Source organism: Plectropomus leopardus, chromosome 16 (genome assembly GCF_008729295.1).
Source record: "Plectropomus leopardus isolate mb chromosome 16, YSFRI_Pleo_2.0, whole genome shotgun sequence".
Classification (NCBI taxonomy): Eukaryota; Metazoa; Chordata; class Actinopteri; order Perciformes; family Serranidae; genus Plectropomus; species Plectropomus leopardus.
This window is the reverse complement of record NC_056478.1, coordinates 31688022-31706712: the sequence shown is the minus strand read 5'-3', so window position 1 is coordinate 31706712 and position 18691 is coordinate 31688022. Positions and strand designations below refer to the sequence as shown.

General features: G+C 41.4%; 1 protein-coding gene across 1 annotated transcript in view; it reads right to left on the bottom strand.

The window, feature by feature from the left end:
• Positions 1 to 18691, bottom strand: part of cnih3 (cornichon family AMPA receptor auxiliary protein 3) — a 91525-nt gene that overhangs the window by 33396 nt on the left and 39438 nt on the right. Inside the window, exon 3 of the mRNA XM_042504002.1 lies at positions 1042 to 1089. Within this exon, the coding sequence (XP_042359936.1) occupies positions 1042 to 1089 (48 nt within the window). The remainder of the gene's footprint in view (positions 1 to 1041; positions 1090 to 18691) is intronic.

The window sequence follows — 18691 nt, the reverse complement described above, 5'->3', positions numbered from 1 at the left end:
CACTGGGTGGGACTGTTCTTTGAGCTGCTGCTTGGTGATACTGTAGTAGCCTAGCACATGTGCATTTACCTCCAATGATCCCTACACAGTAGGTCACAGCTGCAGCGACAGTGCATCTGGATGTGTGTGCATGTACTATACGCTGCCATGTCTGTGTTTGTGTGTTGATGCATGTGTGTATGTGTATCTGCACAAGCACTGTAGGGAGAATGTCCTCCCCAGGGGCCAGTGAAAGGCCCGAGGGCTTGAGCTGACAACACTTATAACCAAGATCAGCTGTTCAACCAATGAACCTCCAACAAAACACACACACACACACACACACACACACACTTGCATACACACATGCATGAGACGTGCAGGCACAGTGTGAGTTTCAGAGAGGTGGAGGGAGAAACAGATGTCACATTGAAGCTGGGAGGGGGCTTTTTTTCATCCATACTGGGTCCTGCAGGCAATCTGTCTGCACACACACACACACACACACACACACACACACACACACACACACACACAAATATGGAAACAAACAGCATGGTTTTGCAGAGCAGAGCACAGAACCTCTTAGTCTTTGTCTCCCCTCTGATGTGAGTGCATCATGAGGCAAGACGACAAAAGAAGCATCACTGAGCAAAAATGCAAACAGAGTGAGTGAAACTACACCTGTAGAGTTCTGATATGCACTTCCCAAAACTCACAGAATTAAAAAATCAAATACTTAATTGTCGCTTCTAAAAAGTGATGAGTAAAATGCTGCCAGGGTTGCAACTTACAACATTCAGCAGATATAAATATATATGTTATTTGGCTTGCAAAACATGTTTAATACATTCGAAAGTATCAGATATCTGGTGAAAGCACAGGGTTTTCCTGCAAACGGTTTTGCATTTCATTTCAAAGGTGCACTAGTTTTGTTTTGGTTTTTTCCACTTCATTTTATGTTCTTTCCCAGTGCAGAACATATTCTCTCAGCGTGAATGATAACAAGCCAGTAAGAGATCTCATTCAGAGCCTCAGTGTGTTCTGTCCCTCTCGGCTTACCTTCCTCAGCAAGTTGCAGATCCTCTCGATGTTACGTAGTCTCTCCCTCTGGAAGGAGACAGACAAGAGAAAGGTATGAGGCTCTGTGGGACTCAACATTCAACATTTCCAGACTGATAACTCAGTCCAGTCAGTCGAGTATACTGACATTTGATAAAAGATGAAACAGAAAAGAAGGTGAGGGTTCCTTGTACTGAAATTAGATGAAAAACATATTTCTAATGAGCTGTTTATATGTTCTAAAATATTTTCAAGATGAAGCTACAGAGAGAAATACAGCCCTTTACACATAAGTACATCTTACATCTCATGTCAGAGCTATGGAGGCCAAGTCGTGTGTCACGCCTGACTTAACTCATGAATCTGAAGGCTTCAGATTTCTACGTTTTGCGTAAGAAAAGGAAATGGTTTGTTTCTGTCCTGGAGATGTTCAAATGAAGGTGTCCATATTGTCCATTTTTTTAATTTGGCGCTCATACCTCTAATCCAGAGCTGTCAGAGGTTTCTGCCACCAGTTAGGCCCCACCCCCAAAACATGTCATCTTTGTATACAAACACAAATTTGGACTATAGTAGGTTGACCTCAAATGTTGTCAGAAAAGCCTTAAGACCTTGATGTCACTTATTCGAAGAGTCAACATGCCATTTAAGTGTCATAGTCATTGCGCCACCTACTGGCAAAAGGACATCACCCTGTGAAAATAATTTCATTTACATGAAAGTCACATTGTGCAGTCTACAGCTCATATACAGAAACATGAGTCATAATTCATGTGTGTGCTCAAGCACCACATAGTGGATACCAGAAGTGAGCAAAAGTTGCCCTCTTTTTCCTATGTATCATTCTGTCATTTATTTTACTGTTTTTTATCTATTGCACATCTTTTAGTTCTAGGAAAGGGATCCCTCCTCAGTCGCTCTTCCTGAGGTTTCTTTTTTCTAAAATAACATTGATTTGAATTGAAATACCATTTCACTCCTATGTGCACTGTCCAACTTCCACCGCAATACACAGCCACGCCAATCAGTGTCCCACCATACCCTCAACATGCACAAAGGAGCGAGGGCCTGTTCATAACTGCTCGCAGTTTTAATTGTCATTGTGTTCATATGTTATTACATCTCACTCTGTGTGTGCTCTCAGCTTGTGTAATAAGCTGTAAAATGCTGAAATCAGCACCGGCCACAATGCTGATGCTAACAGCCGACATTTCACCAGAGCTTTTAACATCATCATGAAATATTAACAAACTCCTATAGAGGCACAATCTGGACTTGACTGTGTTCCCTATGTGTACCTCTGGCTGCTTATAAATCATATATTGATCGGAGCGTCACGCTTTTAGTGCTTACGGACAGTCACTTTCACTTTATCTGTGCTCCTCATAAACTGCCTGCAGACACCAACAACAGGCTCCATGGGAACAATAAAGTATATTAAAATATTTATTCTCATACACAACATCAAAGCTCACCTCTCAGCTCAGCTGATTAAATGTATGAAAATGTGCTGAAATAACTGGAGGAAAAATCACACTATGCTGCTCATGAACGTTGTATTTATTAGCGTTTCTGATGTCCCACCGTAATCCACTTATTGTCATTTACTTTTTCATATATCTCCTCTCTGTCTCATCTTCTGTGGTTTTAAACCTTTTACTGCATTTTTAGCATGCATCTAATGCTGAGTGTTTACAAAAAGCCTACAGTTAAGATTTTGTGTGAAAATGTACTAATGAGATTAGGTTGTACTGCTGACACACTTTATATTGATAAAAAAAAATTCCAAGAGTAATGTCAAGATAAGCAAAATTATATGCTGTGATTTCCACTGACAAGCTTTAGAGCCTGTGATAAGCAAGATACTAATGAGATAGGGAGGATACTTTGTGCCATGCTCTGTTTTAAAAAAGTGCTTTGTGGTGTACGTTTTAACCAAACATGACCTTTTTATTGTAGCAAACTATATTTTGTCAAGTAGTACTTAAGAGCTCTATTTACATCTGACAGTGTTCATGTCAGGGACACACTGGTATAGTTAACAGATGATCCTGTGAGAGTCAAGTCAATTTTGTTTATAAAGCCCATTATCACAAATCACCTCTTCCAGGATGGACAAATGTACAATAGATGTTTTAAATAACAATTAAATTATGGTAATGTAAAAAAGGAAAGAGAGAGAGAGAGAGAGAGAGAGAGAGAGAGAGAGAGATGCACAGCAATAATGGTAACAATAACATATAAACAATACTGATAGACATAAAATTAATAAATGCAATTTATGATAGCATGTGATGTTACATGCAAATATCGTAGGTGTTGATTATGTTGATTGATTATTGTTGAGTAGTGGAAGCATCATGCAGGATCATGGAATCAGCAAAACCGAGGCCCATCACACAGCCACAGCTTCAGACAGAACCACAGTAACAGCACAACCAGAGTACAGCATCAGTGCAGCCACAACGTGAGCAGGGCCAAAATTCAGGATCACAGCATCAGCACAGCCATCACCGCGATCCAGGTGTCTAACACTGCATAGTGCTGAGCAAAACTAATAGTGGTTAGAGCTAACAAGTGTACAATTTAAGAGTAACTTACACTAAATTAGTATTGAGGTACCAGCTCTCCAAGAATAATTACATGAACATTCTTTGGGTGGACCCAAATGGATCTTGTGACGGTATTAATTTGAGTATGCTGACGTTGCTGTGTACCTCTGCTGAATTACCAGCCTCTTCTCAGTCCCAGGCTGACAAATACTGTACCAACACTTTGTTATTCCCCTCAGTGTGCGATATCCATGTTAAATGCACCTTTAGGGCCTGTGTTCATCGAGTGTTTTTTCTTCTCAGCGCCAGAGTCTTCTAGTTGTTTCCTATGAGGAGTGGCTGTCTGCAGCTGCATGTGGCTGCTTGGAGAAAAAGTGATGCCAAAGGCATCATTTTTCAGAGCGCTCCACCTATTTTGTGCAGCTGCAGATGCTTTGAGTTGAAAATCTCTGAACTTTTCAAAAAGGAGCAAGTGATGTCACCGCTGCTCTTGTAGCTTGGCTGCTGTCATTACAGAGTCAGAGAAGCCTGTCTGTGGGAGCAGGTTGGCTGGTGGACACCGGATGTTGCCGTCGTGTTGTTGTTCTTTAATCAGTGTGCTGTTGTAAGCTTGTTGTTGCGTGTGCTGCTCTCTCTCTGCAGAAATTTGTTCTCTCTGGTGTTGCTGACACCGGGCACCAGGGCCCGCAAGTAAATTACACACAACAAATTGGACAAAAGTTGCTTTACTGGTAAGTTTACAGACATGATGTTTTGTTAATCAGTCTGTCATATTGTTTATTACTAATGCAATCTGAGTTGGATTTAGTGCTGTGACTTAGGCTGCTTTTTAAATTGTCAGACTGTGTCACAATGACAAATGATGGTTCAGCTGCATGAATTAAACTGGTTTAAGCTTGTACTCTGGACCAGACAAGGCAAAACTGGAAATCGACCCAACGTTACTGCTCAGTTAGATAGATAGCGCATCGCAGCTACATGCCAACCATCCAAATCCAACCACAGATATCACCACCAAGACTACCAAAATAGAGATAAGAGCATAAATTTAGCATAACATTAAGCAGAGCTGACAGACTGGAAAAGCCCATGCCGTATTCTGTCTGAATTTATTAACAGGTGATCTGACACTTGGATATTTCAGTAACTCAACTGTTGTAAAAGAACAGTGCAATATTTTGGAAAATTTGTCTATTTCCTCTGTTGAGTCATTGTAACTTGATGTAACTGAGCTCAGCCTGATAGCACTGAAACTGGCTCGGGTTCTCTTTGTCATGCTGCGTTTGGTAGTACAAGACCAATCTGGAAACGTCCATTTTCAAACAGCTGAACAGCCTGAGATGTTTTAAGAAAATTAAATGTATTTCAATATGTCTCAGTTTTTCCACATTCAGGCAGTCCACTACTCACTATCATTACATGTGTTGGAAATACATGTCCACTCCTGTGTTATAATGAGGACATCACCACACCACACTAAAGTGGAAGCCCCTGAGGAAGCAGGTTCAGTTATCTCCACACCATAATAGTATCTACTGTTTTTCCATACAGTTGTATTGTGGTCAGGGTGAAAAGCCTCTTCTTTACATTAAGTATCTACACACTTTTTAACCTGCTCCTGTCACTTCTTAGCCTCTACTGTTACTGTCTCCTTTACTGTTAACGCCACATGTACAGGACATAGACACAATTGACATAATAGTTTTCTCCCAGACTTCCACTGTAAAAATGCAAGTACACAAACAGAAGAATATTAAACAGTATAAAAATAAGTAAGTACTAAGTTTAGTGCATCACTGCATCAATATGAAGCATGCAAAGTCATCCAGTGTTTTGGATTGCACCCTTTGGCAGGCTGATTCTGTCCCATGGGTCCAGCATTTCTATGTGGGTCCCATGGGACAAGTAAAAAAAATGGGCCATATATGGGAATGTCCAAAGGGTTTCGCTATGGCCTCATGCCAGTTGCCCACATGGGTGGGTCCCACATAGGTTATGCCAGGGTTACCTGGGTACCGAGTGGGTATAGGCCCAAAATGGGCATCTCATCTGGGGCCCCACAGGTAAACTCACCCATGTAGGCAATAGGTGGCCCCACACCCACATGGATTTTCACAAACCAATATGATCGCATGTGAAATATGTGTAAAACATGTGCTTTGCATATAAGTTCATGTGGTTTTGGAACATTTTAATGGTGCTTTTGTGTGAAGCCATGTGAATTCCCATGTGAAAACTTTGTCCATATGTTGTCACATGTGATCACATCTCTCCTATATGTGAACACATGACAGCTCAACATGTGGACATAGGTCTTACATGGGAATTTACGTGGCTTCTGTGATGCCTGGTACATGGTGGGGTGGTGTTTTGTGTGCTGGATGGCTTGTTCTGTTTCTCTCCCTGTGTTGCAGTGGCTGGGCGTGGCCTCCATGCACTGGAGCTCTCCACACACTTCCTCACCTGCGCCTGATTACCAATCACCTCTCCCTGAAGTATAAAGTCTACTGCTGCACTCTTTTCGGATGCCAGATTGTTTTCCACCATACCAGTGGTAGATCGGCCGGCTCTCTCTATATCTTTTTGCTGCTCTCGCTCCTGGTGATTTTTTGGATTTTTTGTCTCTGTGCTTCCTTCAGTGTTTCTCCTCGCCGTGCTCCAGTGCCTCGCTGCCCAGCTCCTCACCATCGGACTCAGTCACCCCCAGCACCTCCAGCTTCCTTCCTCACAGACTCTCTGTGCACTCAGCCACCACCAGCCTCACGCTTGCCCTCTTCACGGTGAAACCTCGCTCTCATCCCCCACCAGCCACCCGCACCCTCACCACGGACAAACCTCAGCCACTCTGATCCATGCGCTCCCAGACTTCCCATCCCCCATTCCCGTCATATTATCATTAAAACTTTGTTTATTGTTCACCTAATGTCTGTGTGTTTGCTCCTGGGTTCTTACCCCTTCACTCAGCTTCACACAAAAACAGCATGAAATGGTTCCAAAGCCACATGAATTCACATGCAAAGCAATGATGTTTCACTTGTTACACATGTGATCACATGTGAAATCTATGTGGTTTTTCTGTAAGGGCATGCAATTGTTGGATGGGACCTCTTTAACCCTTTACATGAACAGAAGTATGAAATAACCTGTGGTTTTGGAGGGGGTCACATTCTGGAAGTATTGTACTAGTGTACAACAGCTTTGCTAAGTGAGCAGTGAGCATCTTTGAGTAGTTACAGACTATAATTGGCAAACAGCACCTTACCCAAATATGGAGCACAGCAGTGCTCTGTGGAAGGAAATACTGTTGCTGAGCTTTGCGGGTTAAAACAATATAACATGTCAGAGCCGAGCTAGCTGTCTTACACTGCTGCTTAGCTCACCTCACTCTGAACCCAGATCTATGCTGGAGGCTGCACTTCATTTTTCTGTATTTAACAATGGATCCACATGATAAATGAAAGATGCTGAGAATTATTTGCACATTGTGTATTTCCACTCAGCAACAGTCTTTTTGAATGGTCTCATCACTTCATCAACTCGTCTCCGGCTGTGGTGAGCTGCTTTTTGTGAAAATGCCCCGAAATTACATTATGCTATGCCCAGCAGCAAACAGCAGACAGACACAGTTAGCAGGTGCCTGGTCAACAGTGGTGTTGAGAATTAAGCAGCTAAACAGCCAGTATTTCACGAAGGACTTTGTGGAGACCAAAACACAGGTGAGTAAACACTGAACTTCAATGTGTCAGGTGGGCAGAAACAAGACTTCAAGTGAAAGCTTACATGGCAACTTTATATGGTGCTAATGTGTCAGGTTATAGCTTGTTCAGTTGCCTCACGGTGGCAAAAAAATGAATAAATTTTGCTTTTATGGCCAGATATGAGGTTGGACAAATTTTTCATTTCACTTTAAATAAGCATATTTTCAAAAAAAAAGTTAAACTGCTCTTTTACTGCCAAACTATTGGTTGTGTTCTTTAAGTTGTTGTTTGATGTATTTGAAGGCTTGATGGCAATATGTCTTCAAACACTGAGGTTCTTTATCATTTCCTAAATATTGCACGGATCACGATGTAATCAAAGATATTTGATGTGCCGACTACAACAGAGGTTTCTCCCAGAAAATGTTTGCATGTGCACTAAAAAAGTAACTAAAGGTAGAAAGAGGAGAAAGGAAGTTAAGGGTCGTAGAAATGACGGTGACCACTGTATCACTGTCTATGTGTGTGTGTGTGTGTGTGTGTGTGTGTGTTGAATACAGTATAACCACTTCCACTCTCATCTCTCCAAAATGACTCATGGAACTTGATCTCATTTCACAAGAACAACAAAGGGAAGCGTGGGAAAATATGCAGAAAAATATACCATATACTGGCTTTCAACTTTTTATTATTTCAAATGTTTCTAAGTACAAGCCAAAGCTGTCAGCTGAAAAATGTTTGACTGTTGATTTGCATTGTACAGCAGCAGGACAGGCAGATTGGTGGTTGGGAGGAGAACAGCAGGAAAGTATGGCCGGGGTAAAAACTGTATAACAGTGGTAGATTACAGATTGCTGCAGCATGTACAGGGAGAGTTTTCTGTTTAACCCACCTTGTGTCCACACACATAAACCCACATCCTTATTTTACACACACTACAACCGATTCTCTCCCATGCTCATGTCTTTTTTTGGTTGAGCCTGCACACCAAGCACCGACCACCGCAGTCCTGCATGACACCATCTCCCCTCGCCTCCATCTACTGCCAGCTTTTACACAAATATATTCCTCTCAATGCAGCATTGTATGTGTACGTGTGTGTGTGTTGTACATGTACACACACACACCTGCAACTGTCTACTCATTAGCAATCAATTAGACTAAAAACCTCTTTGAAAAGTTACCCAGTGAGAATCTGCTTGACAAGCAGAAGCGGCATGGAAGTATAAACAGAGGAAGGGAGGGGGTTGGAAAAAGTGATGTGGGGAGGTGGAGTGACCTTTATTCAACTAGACCAACCATTTAAGAGCAAATTTGTATTTAAAGGAAGTGCACGGTGTAAGCATCACTGAACAGAGAACCCCTAAAGATGAAGTGGAGGAGGCTGTTGGTAATGCTCGAGCTCCACTGGTGCACGGCCTGTCTATATTCCCCCTCAACTAACTGACTCGAGTAAGACTTGAAGTTGAGCACGGGAGACAGGCGTGGAGCAGATGGAAAAAGGGGGGGGAGTGGAGCTTTGAAATGGTGCGAAAAGGCAACAGAAGCTGTCATCACTTGTGTTTGTGTGTGTGTGTGTGTGTGTGTGTGTGTGTGTGTGTGTGTGTGTGTGTGGCTTAGTTTAGTTCATGTGGCCTGTCAGGGGACTTGCAGGGACTTGCAAGTCCATTCCAACAGGGCTACCTGCTTCAAGGTGTGGCTTTAACTGATGAGGGCTTTTCTCCAGTGATGAAGTTTTAAAGCAGCGGGCTAAAGTCCTCTGTTTCTGCGTTCACTCTTCTCCCTGCCATGTCAGGAGTCTCGTTTTTGACAAGAGAACTCACAAATAGGCCACTAATTTGGTGATAAACCCTTTTTATTTCCTGTAGATACTTCACAATAAAAGTCCCCTGCTATTCTGTTATGTACAAGCTTTTATTGTGAAGTTGCAAAATAAGGAAATGTTGGGTTGAGCAGTTGCAACTGACTTCTGAAGGCAGACATGAAACAGTAAAATAAAGCGTACATAATAAAGAGTACAAACAGGACGCAGGAGACAAACTAAACTCCAAACCACAGAGATTCAGTTAGAAACTACAAAAGTACTAAGAACTGAACACAGAAACTTTAAAAACACCTCTCTCTCTGTCTCTCTCTTTTCAGCACAGAGATGAGAGCAGCCTCACACAGCTTGTTTCAGGAGAGGGGGTGTTGTTGGAGGCTGGTTGAGGTTGGTGAGACATCATGCTACTTGCTTAAAGATGAAGTTGGTAACTTTTGTCAAAGTAACTGTTATTCATATTTTTTTAAACTGACATAATATTTTGAGAGGAGTACATGAGACATATGATCTGTGAAAAAATCAGGTCCCTCTGGATTCTCCTGGTGCTGTAGGATTTGTAGAAATCCACTGCACCCGGCAGAGATCAACCAATCAGAGCCAGGAGGAGGCTCTACGCAGTGTCAATCACTGCCGTGAACCAAGCCCCCAGGAAGTGCGCCACCCTCTGAAGCAAAATTTACATAGTGGCCGAAAGTGGAACTACAGCGTCACGTGATGCACACTGGCCCAGAAAGACTTTTCCCCGTTTGTTAACATTCGGAAAGAGACCTCCTTAAATCACTGGATAATTATTTTTGAGACATGTTGACTTTTCAGAACGTATTTTTTTATAACAACTATTAAAAAAATTAAGTCCTAAAGACGTAAAATGCGCTATTTTCCGAATCAAGATTTGGAATTCGGTCTTTCTCCAGACATAAAATGAACGCACATTGGACCCGTGGGACTCTACCACGAGAACACGCAAGATTCTCTGACACAGCACAGGCTTCATGCCAGCTGTAATAATGGATATTTTTGCTGTCTTTCATCATTTTTTAATCACAATTCATAATTTTTACCATTTTACATCACATCCATACGCTGCTGGCTGTAAAGCTGTAATATGGACGTCTTACCACGTCTGTCAGAGACCGTATATACAGTCTACGGTCTGTATTCAAACTACCGGTTATCAGTGAGCAGCGTGGAGCACTAGAGACAGTTACTAAAAGGTACTGAACGTAGTATTTTTAAAGTTGAGCTGTGTAATAAAACACGGGGCAATATTACAAGCACCAGCTTTTATTACCTTTTTATGGGCACGACACGTTCCGATTCTGTTAATTAATTAATTAATTAAGTTAATTAAATGTGATTACGACATGATTCCGAGGATGAGTTGTATGTATATTTGTGTGTGTGTGTGTGTGTAGAGAGAGAGAGAGAGAGAGAGAGAGATAAATATACCATTATCTGATAATCACGTAAATATTAAAACCGACAGCGCTGTCATTATACCGCCGATTAGCTGCTTTTGCTAATAAGCTAAGCTACTACGAGAGGAATGCTCGTGCACCGGCGCTGTTCGCTTTGAGCACTCGGGTCATCTGAGTGAGCGAGCCAGTGAGTCGAAGTCAATGCTCGGGTACACTCGGCTGTGTTCGGCTGTCGTTAATCACTTCCATGCATGCTCTATGGGCCAGTAGATGCGGATATTTTACACTTTTCTAAACCCGGAAAAAGAGTTTTCTCTGCTTCATGCGCCACTGAGCAGCTCTCATAGAAACGAATGAGGCCCCGCCCCCACGGCTGTATCCAGATTTCCTCATAATACATCCATGCCGTGAACGAGCTGCACAGCACCCGTCCTTAGCGCAAGCTTAGCCAAGCCCACTACTGTCAGCTCCAGGCTTCGGGTGGAAAATTACGGATACAATGGCCGAAAAAATAACCACCAGCAATGAAAAAACCTGCTTATTCCTCTCCTGATGGCAGCATACATGGCAAAGACAGAATCACAGAAGCAGCCCGAAGACAATAGTACAACAATAGAACAATAGTTTAAAGTAATTCAATGAAGACATACAGTGGGGCAAAAAAGTATTTGGCAGCCACCGATTGTGCAAGTTGTCCCACTTAAAAAGATGAGAGAGGTCTTCCGGTCATAGTTAGTTTAACATTGACGTTACACAAGGCCATGCGGCTAGATGTTGTTCATTTTGCTTTTCAATTCCCCAACATTTATGTCTCATTTTAAAGAAATTAAATGTAATTCATATTCAGTACTTATGCTCTGCTCAGTTCAGAGTATATCCTTATAAAGTACTATTTTGGTGGTACTTGTTAAATAATATTTTGGTGGAATAAACCTTAAGAGTATCCTGTATTTTTGCATTCATCCAATTCACTGGGAGGCGCTGTTGTGAAAAACGAGAACCCAAGATCTGCAGTCCTGAAACTGCTGCCTGCAAGCCTAGCAGATAGATACTACTGGCCATGTCGTCTCCTTGGCTGCATCGGTTGCCATAGTTACAAGCATGCGCGTGCACGACAGCCTCCTCTGCAGGGGAGGGGCTGTGGAGTTGGTGTGGAGGCAAGGCTGAGGAGCAGCATAGAGGGAGGAAGAGGGATCTGGAGGCTGTTCTCTTTCAAATTTTCAAGCAAAGTCTCTCTCTCCGGAAGGTTACCAACTGCAGCTTTAAGGGCAGGCATTTGTGCTTTTGGACCTAATCTGAAGAAGGTCCGTCTCAGGTGTAGTTTGGCGTGCCACACCAAACCACACCGGAGACGCGGTATATAAACTGATGTTTGAAATTCAAATCTGCATGGCATAGCTTGACATCGTGCCGCCAAAAGTGACTATGGAAAATCAGCTCAAAAGAAATGACGTCTTTGACAGTAAACAGTGTCGTTCAACTCTTTCATGTCACGCACCAGAAATTTTTAATGTTGGGTCTAACGTCATGTTTTGTAACGCCAGGTGATTGGTAGTTTTTTTAACGTCACAATGGCGATGGGAGTTCCCAATCCACATGGATTCACACCTGCGTTCACCGTCTTTGTGCGAGGTCAGCCGCCGGTCAAACTGCCATCACCAGGCAGACTGAATGCAGACATTCACTGAGCCAAAATCTTCTTACGGTCAACTCCATGCAAAGAAATCAGCACTGTATTTATTGATTCATTTGATTTTAAATCCCGCGCACTGTAGAGTGAGGGGAATCTGTTGCTGTCAGACAGACTGGGAGCTGATTTATCTGTGATATTACTGCTGTGTGAAGAAATGGCGTAAATGGTAAATAGGCTGCATATGTACAGCACTTTTCAAGTCTCCCGACCAGTCAAAGCACTTTTACACTACGTCACGTTCACACACTTTAACACACTGGTAGCCGAGGCTACTGTATAAGGTGCCACCTGCTACTCAGTAACCATTCACAAGTACTCACACACTGATGGAACAGCCATCTGGAGCAGTTTGGGGTTCAGTATCTTGCCTGAGGATACTTTGACATGCAGTTGGTATCCTGGCGTCCCACGGACAATAGAAACGAGCAAACAGAGATCTTCCTGGATGAAGGATGCAGTAAAGTCACCATCGATGTGACAGAAGATGTTGCTCGTTGTTTCCCTGCTACACTGTGAACAACCAATCTGTGTTAAAATCAGTGGAAGGACAGCTAGTTGACTTTGGCTGCAACAGAGTTTGTATTAGGATACATTATGATGCGTTCAAGCTCTATTTAGTGAACATGAGTATTAAAACATAAATACATCGATCAATAAATACCTTCATTTGAAGGATAAATTTGTTGATGTTTTTTTTTAAATTGCAAAATAAAATAGAGAGGGAATTATGAGATAGTATTTGTGATAAAAAGGTCTTTGAAGCTTTTTTTTAAGCCGTTTTTCATGTGAAAGGTTACTTTGATGGTTGTTTCATAAATTGATATGGTTTAATTTATGCCCATGTAAAGGTGTATTGAAAGGCTTAATTACTTTAAAAGAGTGCAGTTCTGTTCTATTGTGTAATTTTTTTTTCTCCCTGGCACAAAAGAGAAATAAATAACAAAAAAAAAAAACAAGGTGAAAATGCTGGCTAAATTGTTATGGTCAACATCTGTATTATTATTGGTCCAGAATTTCGAAATCAGTGCATCCCCAGTATGTATAGTGTGAAGTCCCACCCTGAGATGTGAGCTGACAGAAACTATTCATTAAAATACCTGGTTTCAAGAAAGAGACACAGGGACAGAAAGAGAGGAAGAAAGAAAAGGATTTAAAGGGGGAAGCCATCAACCTGCTGGTTGAAAAAAAGAATAAAGAAGATGGACAACTCAAGATAATGTAATTTTAAATTTTTCTTTCAAAAGACACAAGCTACTTATAAAGAAACAATGCCATGTAACTGTAACTGCTAGCTGCTGCTGTAACTGTAACAAAGTAAGATGAATTAAAGGCCCCAATAACATGTTGGTTCCTTAGTCAACTGTACCAAGACAGACCTGAGATTTCCACCTGAATAACTGCATATTTGTGTGCAGACTGCATTCTTCTTGAGTGAGTGCCTCTGTCTGTATCTCTGAATATCTGCAGGGCAGGACAAGCAACAAAAAGCAACCCAGGAATTAGGTGTTAAGCAGTCAATTAAATACACACACAAATTGTTAAGCGTTTGTGTTACACTAATATGTAAGAATATGTAATACGGAAATCATTTTCCAAGGTTTCCCTTCCTATGTTTGTGTCACAAAAACCAAAAATTCAAAGTTGCAATAGCTGCAAGCGGCAATCACAGAGTCACTTCAGATGGTTAATTATGTCACAAGAAGGTGTAAAATCACACAGTCGTTTCAATATTACAATGTATTCTGTGTTTCAGTAATTGCACATGCAAAGTCATGCCTTTTGCTTCCCCTTTATCGGATGCGAATAAAACTTGGTTGGTAGGTTCAGGACTGAGTGTCTTCAGGACCACAAGACAACTTGAGTTATGACCAATTTACTGCAAGCCCTGTGCTTTGCAAAGACTTTGTTATTTGGTGCCCATGTTTTTAGATCCATTTTGGCCATTTACTGAAGGAATGCGTATCTCGGTCACACAAAGGCTGCAAAACAAATTAGGTGTGGTGAGTCAAAATTCAGCAGATAATCCATCATATTGGCCTTCATTGACCGAGAAGATTTTTTGTTTAGGATATTGACATGTAAATGTGTGTCAAATTTCAAATCAGTCAGACTCAAGATGTAAGGGGCATGGCCTTTTTTTTGGCTGTAAATCATAGCCCTACCATCAGGCCCATTGGATCGAATTTAAAGTGACGCATTAGGACATCATTCTCAGGTATGGTGCCAAGTTGCATGTGTCTGTCTTATCCCAAGTCACATCAGCTGTTTTTTAGTATGTAGCACTTTACACACAAACACATAGCAATAAAATAATAACAGTAATGCAAATATATAATTACCGTTAATACAGCACCTAAAATGAGAACAATCGCAAAAACTGAATCCTTGTTGTTTTTATACTGTCACCAAACTGTGACTGTAACACCAATAATGATATTAAATATAATAATCATATTATGGACAATTATAGGCTAATGAGTAAAAGTGTGTTTTAAGATGTCTCTTCAAAATAGCAGTGGCTGGAAAGAATGAGATGACGGGAGGGAGGTAATTCCTAAATTTTGGGGTATGATTTGGGGAGATAATTCCTAACTTTTGGGGCACTTAGTCCTGGATCTTGGGACACACAGAAGTCTTTGGTCAGATGTCAGAGGGGCTAAGCTGTTTAACACATTGTAGACAAACATCAGAATCTTAAAACGTATCCTGTAGCTAACAGGCAGACAGTTAATGTGCGCCCTCTTTTCTGACCTTGTTAAAACTCCTGCATTTTGGACCAGTTGAAGACAGGATAAATACGACAGAGTAATACAGGGTCCGTTCTAGCCCGTCATATTAGGGTGAGCTGGTTGACATAACAGGTGGGCAACTTGTCTGGTATGCACAGTAGGATGATAGCGAAGACGAATAGTGGTCTGAAGGCTGCCAATTTGAATTGCAGTCCTGATGGCACTGAAAAAAATGGTTTTAGGGTTTATTTAAGAATAAGAATCACTTTATTGATCCCTAAAGGGATTTTTAATCATCAGTAAGGCAGGTTTTTTTCTCATTCTTATTTTCTCCCTTCATGTGTGTGGTTTACTGGCTTTGCCTTGCTCAGTGTGTGTGCAGGTAATGTCTGCACACACACTGCCCCGGGCTGGCTGCTCTACATGAGCCCAGCCCCAGAGACGGTGGTGCTGCTGCAGCTGCACTGTCAAGACATGCAGACAAGCGCTTGGCTGTCCTCCCGCCATGCCCAGGTTAACTGTATAGCCAAAGAGAGGACGTGAGCCGTGATGACGGTTCAATTTATTTAATAACGTCACATAAGAGATAATAATTATTTATCTAGCTTGCTGTTTCCTTCGTTCAGTGGATGTCTAGTGTTAATGTGCTTGTGTTCGTCTGGCCGATGAACACATTAAAAAGACGTAGAATACTGATGGAGTGGAAGAGCGAACAGAGACCCTGACCGAGGACCGAGGAGAGTCGTATATATCCTTGCAGCTCAAAGACAGTCGACAATGAACAGACAGAGTGGCTATGTGAGCTAAGTCAGCTAACTGTTTGAGTGAAGCTTAGAGAACACAAAACAAACAATGATGACCATCAATCACTAACGGAATAGGGCGGGTTTTGTGTAATATCACATGGCATTCATAATAACGGTTGGCGAATTTTGGAGGCGAGCTGTAGGCTGGCCCCCCAATCATCAATAAGAAAGATGATTTATAGTAAATGTCCCTGTCAAACTGGTCCATTTTACAGCGATACCTTTCACCAAATAGTCAAAATATTACATCGGGGAGAGAGAGGAGGTCGTAATATCATTTTTGTCTGGAAATCCCAAAAACCCAAATCACTGCATAAAGAAAAGTTTGCAGCAGCCAATTTCCATAAATTTCTCATCTTAATTTGTATTGGAGTAAATGGGGAATTTTTTGGCTTTCCCTTCCTTTTGAGGTCCCATGAGCCAGCTGTGTTGGGTTTTTAGCTTTCAAACCCAGTTCAATCCAAATCACCACAAGTTTTATTAGGTTGTGTGAACAAATTGTGTAGATTCACTGCTAGCTGTGGGAGTAGTGGCAGTTTGTTCAGAACATTTTTAGGTTATTTTTCAGCTCCTCCACACTCTACCGACAGAGTGGCATTGATCTTTGACGAGAGTGCCGCCCATAAGAAACCATTGTAAAATCTGAAAATGTCTGAAAAACATCACGATACATTTACTGCGAATTGAAAAGAACAAAGAAGTAATTTCAAACTTAAATGTCTGGAAGTTTGAATCTGTTAACTATAGGAGGCATCTGTGTATTGAGGAACACACGCACACACCAGCATGGCACTGCGTTTGCGTGTCATTAACCGTTGCTATCATAATTAATGGCCCACCTGTGTCAGTGGAGAGAGGAGCAGCAGACAGACAGCAGCTCAGAGTCATGGTCAGAACTGATAAAAGACAGACAGAGTGCTTAAAAAAGACTCCCTGCGGACCTCATTTTAAGCAGTGTGGTCAAAATGTGCAGATCGAGGGCACAATGAGTTCTTGTGTGAGATGGTGTGTAAAATGTGTAGAACAAAGTGAGCATGACTGAGATACAAAGATTAAAATGCCCCTCCATCTGGTTTTTCTCCAACTTGATGAGAGATATTAACATTGCTGCAAATGGGAGCTGGAGCTGATTTCTTGTTGCTCTGAGGTAGAAAAGGCATACAAATACTAAGCCTATTGCTTAAATGGGCATATGAGGTAAAAGAAAACAAAAACGCCTATGTTGGGATGTACAAATTGTGTATGAAGACTTTAAACTGTGGGCAGCAGAAGACTTTGTTTGAGAAATTTTTGTGAAAGAGCAGAGACAGAGATACAGTATCCAGAGTGCAGGAGCTTACATCTCCATTTGACTCCATTATAAATGCAAAAATCGTCTGAAAAAAGCATAGAACTTATATCGCCAAAACTCAAAAACCGTAAAAGATACAAAAGAGCTGAATCATAGCTGAATAGTTCAAAGGGATTGGGACCTGTTTAAAGTTTAAATGGAATCTCTAGCTGAAAGTATGCGGAAGCAGTAGGCTTTCAAAGTGGAGGGAGAATTTGAAAATGTTCCCAATTCATTTATAAATGCGAGAAAAAAACTGGATAAAGCTTAATATTTTCAAGACATTAAAGAGTTAAAATGAGAAAAGTCAAAGCACACCTGTCCTGAACAAGCTGAACGTTGTGATAGTTGAATGGTAGTCTTTCACTGAGCTGGAGAAAATTTGCAAACATGAAGATGTCATGAAGACAGTTAATGAGGCCAGTTAGTTTGCTGATGCTGTTCGGCTCTAAGGGGAGGTAGATCTGATTATCATCAGTGAAAAGATAAGTTGTGTTTTTGAATAATGTGGCCAGGTGGAGGTAAATAGATGGAGAATGGGATAGTACCAAGTATGGAACTTTAAAATAAAATTAAAAAAAAAAACAGGACGAGGTCTTTATAGAAGAGACAATATGATGAAGTTGTAAGAAGTAATGGAGTTCAAGGAGTTCAGAACTGTGTTCTCAGAGGAGATGGATAGACTATTTAAAGATGGATTAGAAAACTATCACTGAGAACCTATCTTGGTCATCGCACAACACCACCCTGGTTAAAAAAGCACAGAAAAGGCTTCCTTTTCCTAGAGAAACTTAGGAAGGCTTAATTTCAGAGCAAATCATGGTTAACTTCTACAGAGGAGCAATAGAAAGCATACTGACTGGAAACATTACCAACTGGCATGGTTCGTGGACGGCCCAGGACAGGCAGGCTTTACAGCGGGTGATTAAAACTGCCCAGAAAATCACTGGTTCCCATCTCCAGAGCATCAGTGACCTTGGTGAAGTGATGTCTGCACAGAGCTCGAAGGATACCCCAGCCACAGTCTGTTCACCCTGCTGCCATTTGGAAAAAGATACAGAAGTATCCGCTGCAGAACCACCAGACTACAGAGCAGCTTCTTTCCCCAGGCTGTGAGACTCCTCAACCCCTTCTTCAACACTAAAAGATGTAGCAGGATTTAGGGACAAATTTTAATACATTTTTTTTTCAAAACTACAATAACAAAAAGGCAAAATAAGTCTACCTTGTACCTTGTATCCAGGTTTTGCTCTTATTTTGTTAGTACCCATTGATTTTTGGGTTTCACCAATGTTTTCTCATTTTTGTTTTTCTCTTAGGTAAGAGAACATTTTATTAGTGATTGAGAGCACTCTGACCAAGGTAAGAGAAAAATACCTCACTTTCAGTCCAAAAATTGTTGTCCAACACAAGGAAAACTCAGCTTTATATTCGAGGAATGTTAAACAAAATGCAAGAATATAACTTAATCAAATTTAAATAATGTCTGATTATCTAATTTCCATGCTAAAGGGGTACTACTATACCTGGTGCATTGATTCTCAATGATTAAAGGTTCAGTTACTGTGTATCCCTCTGCTGACCTAAGCTGGAATTTAACTG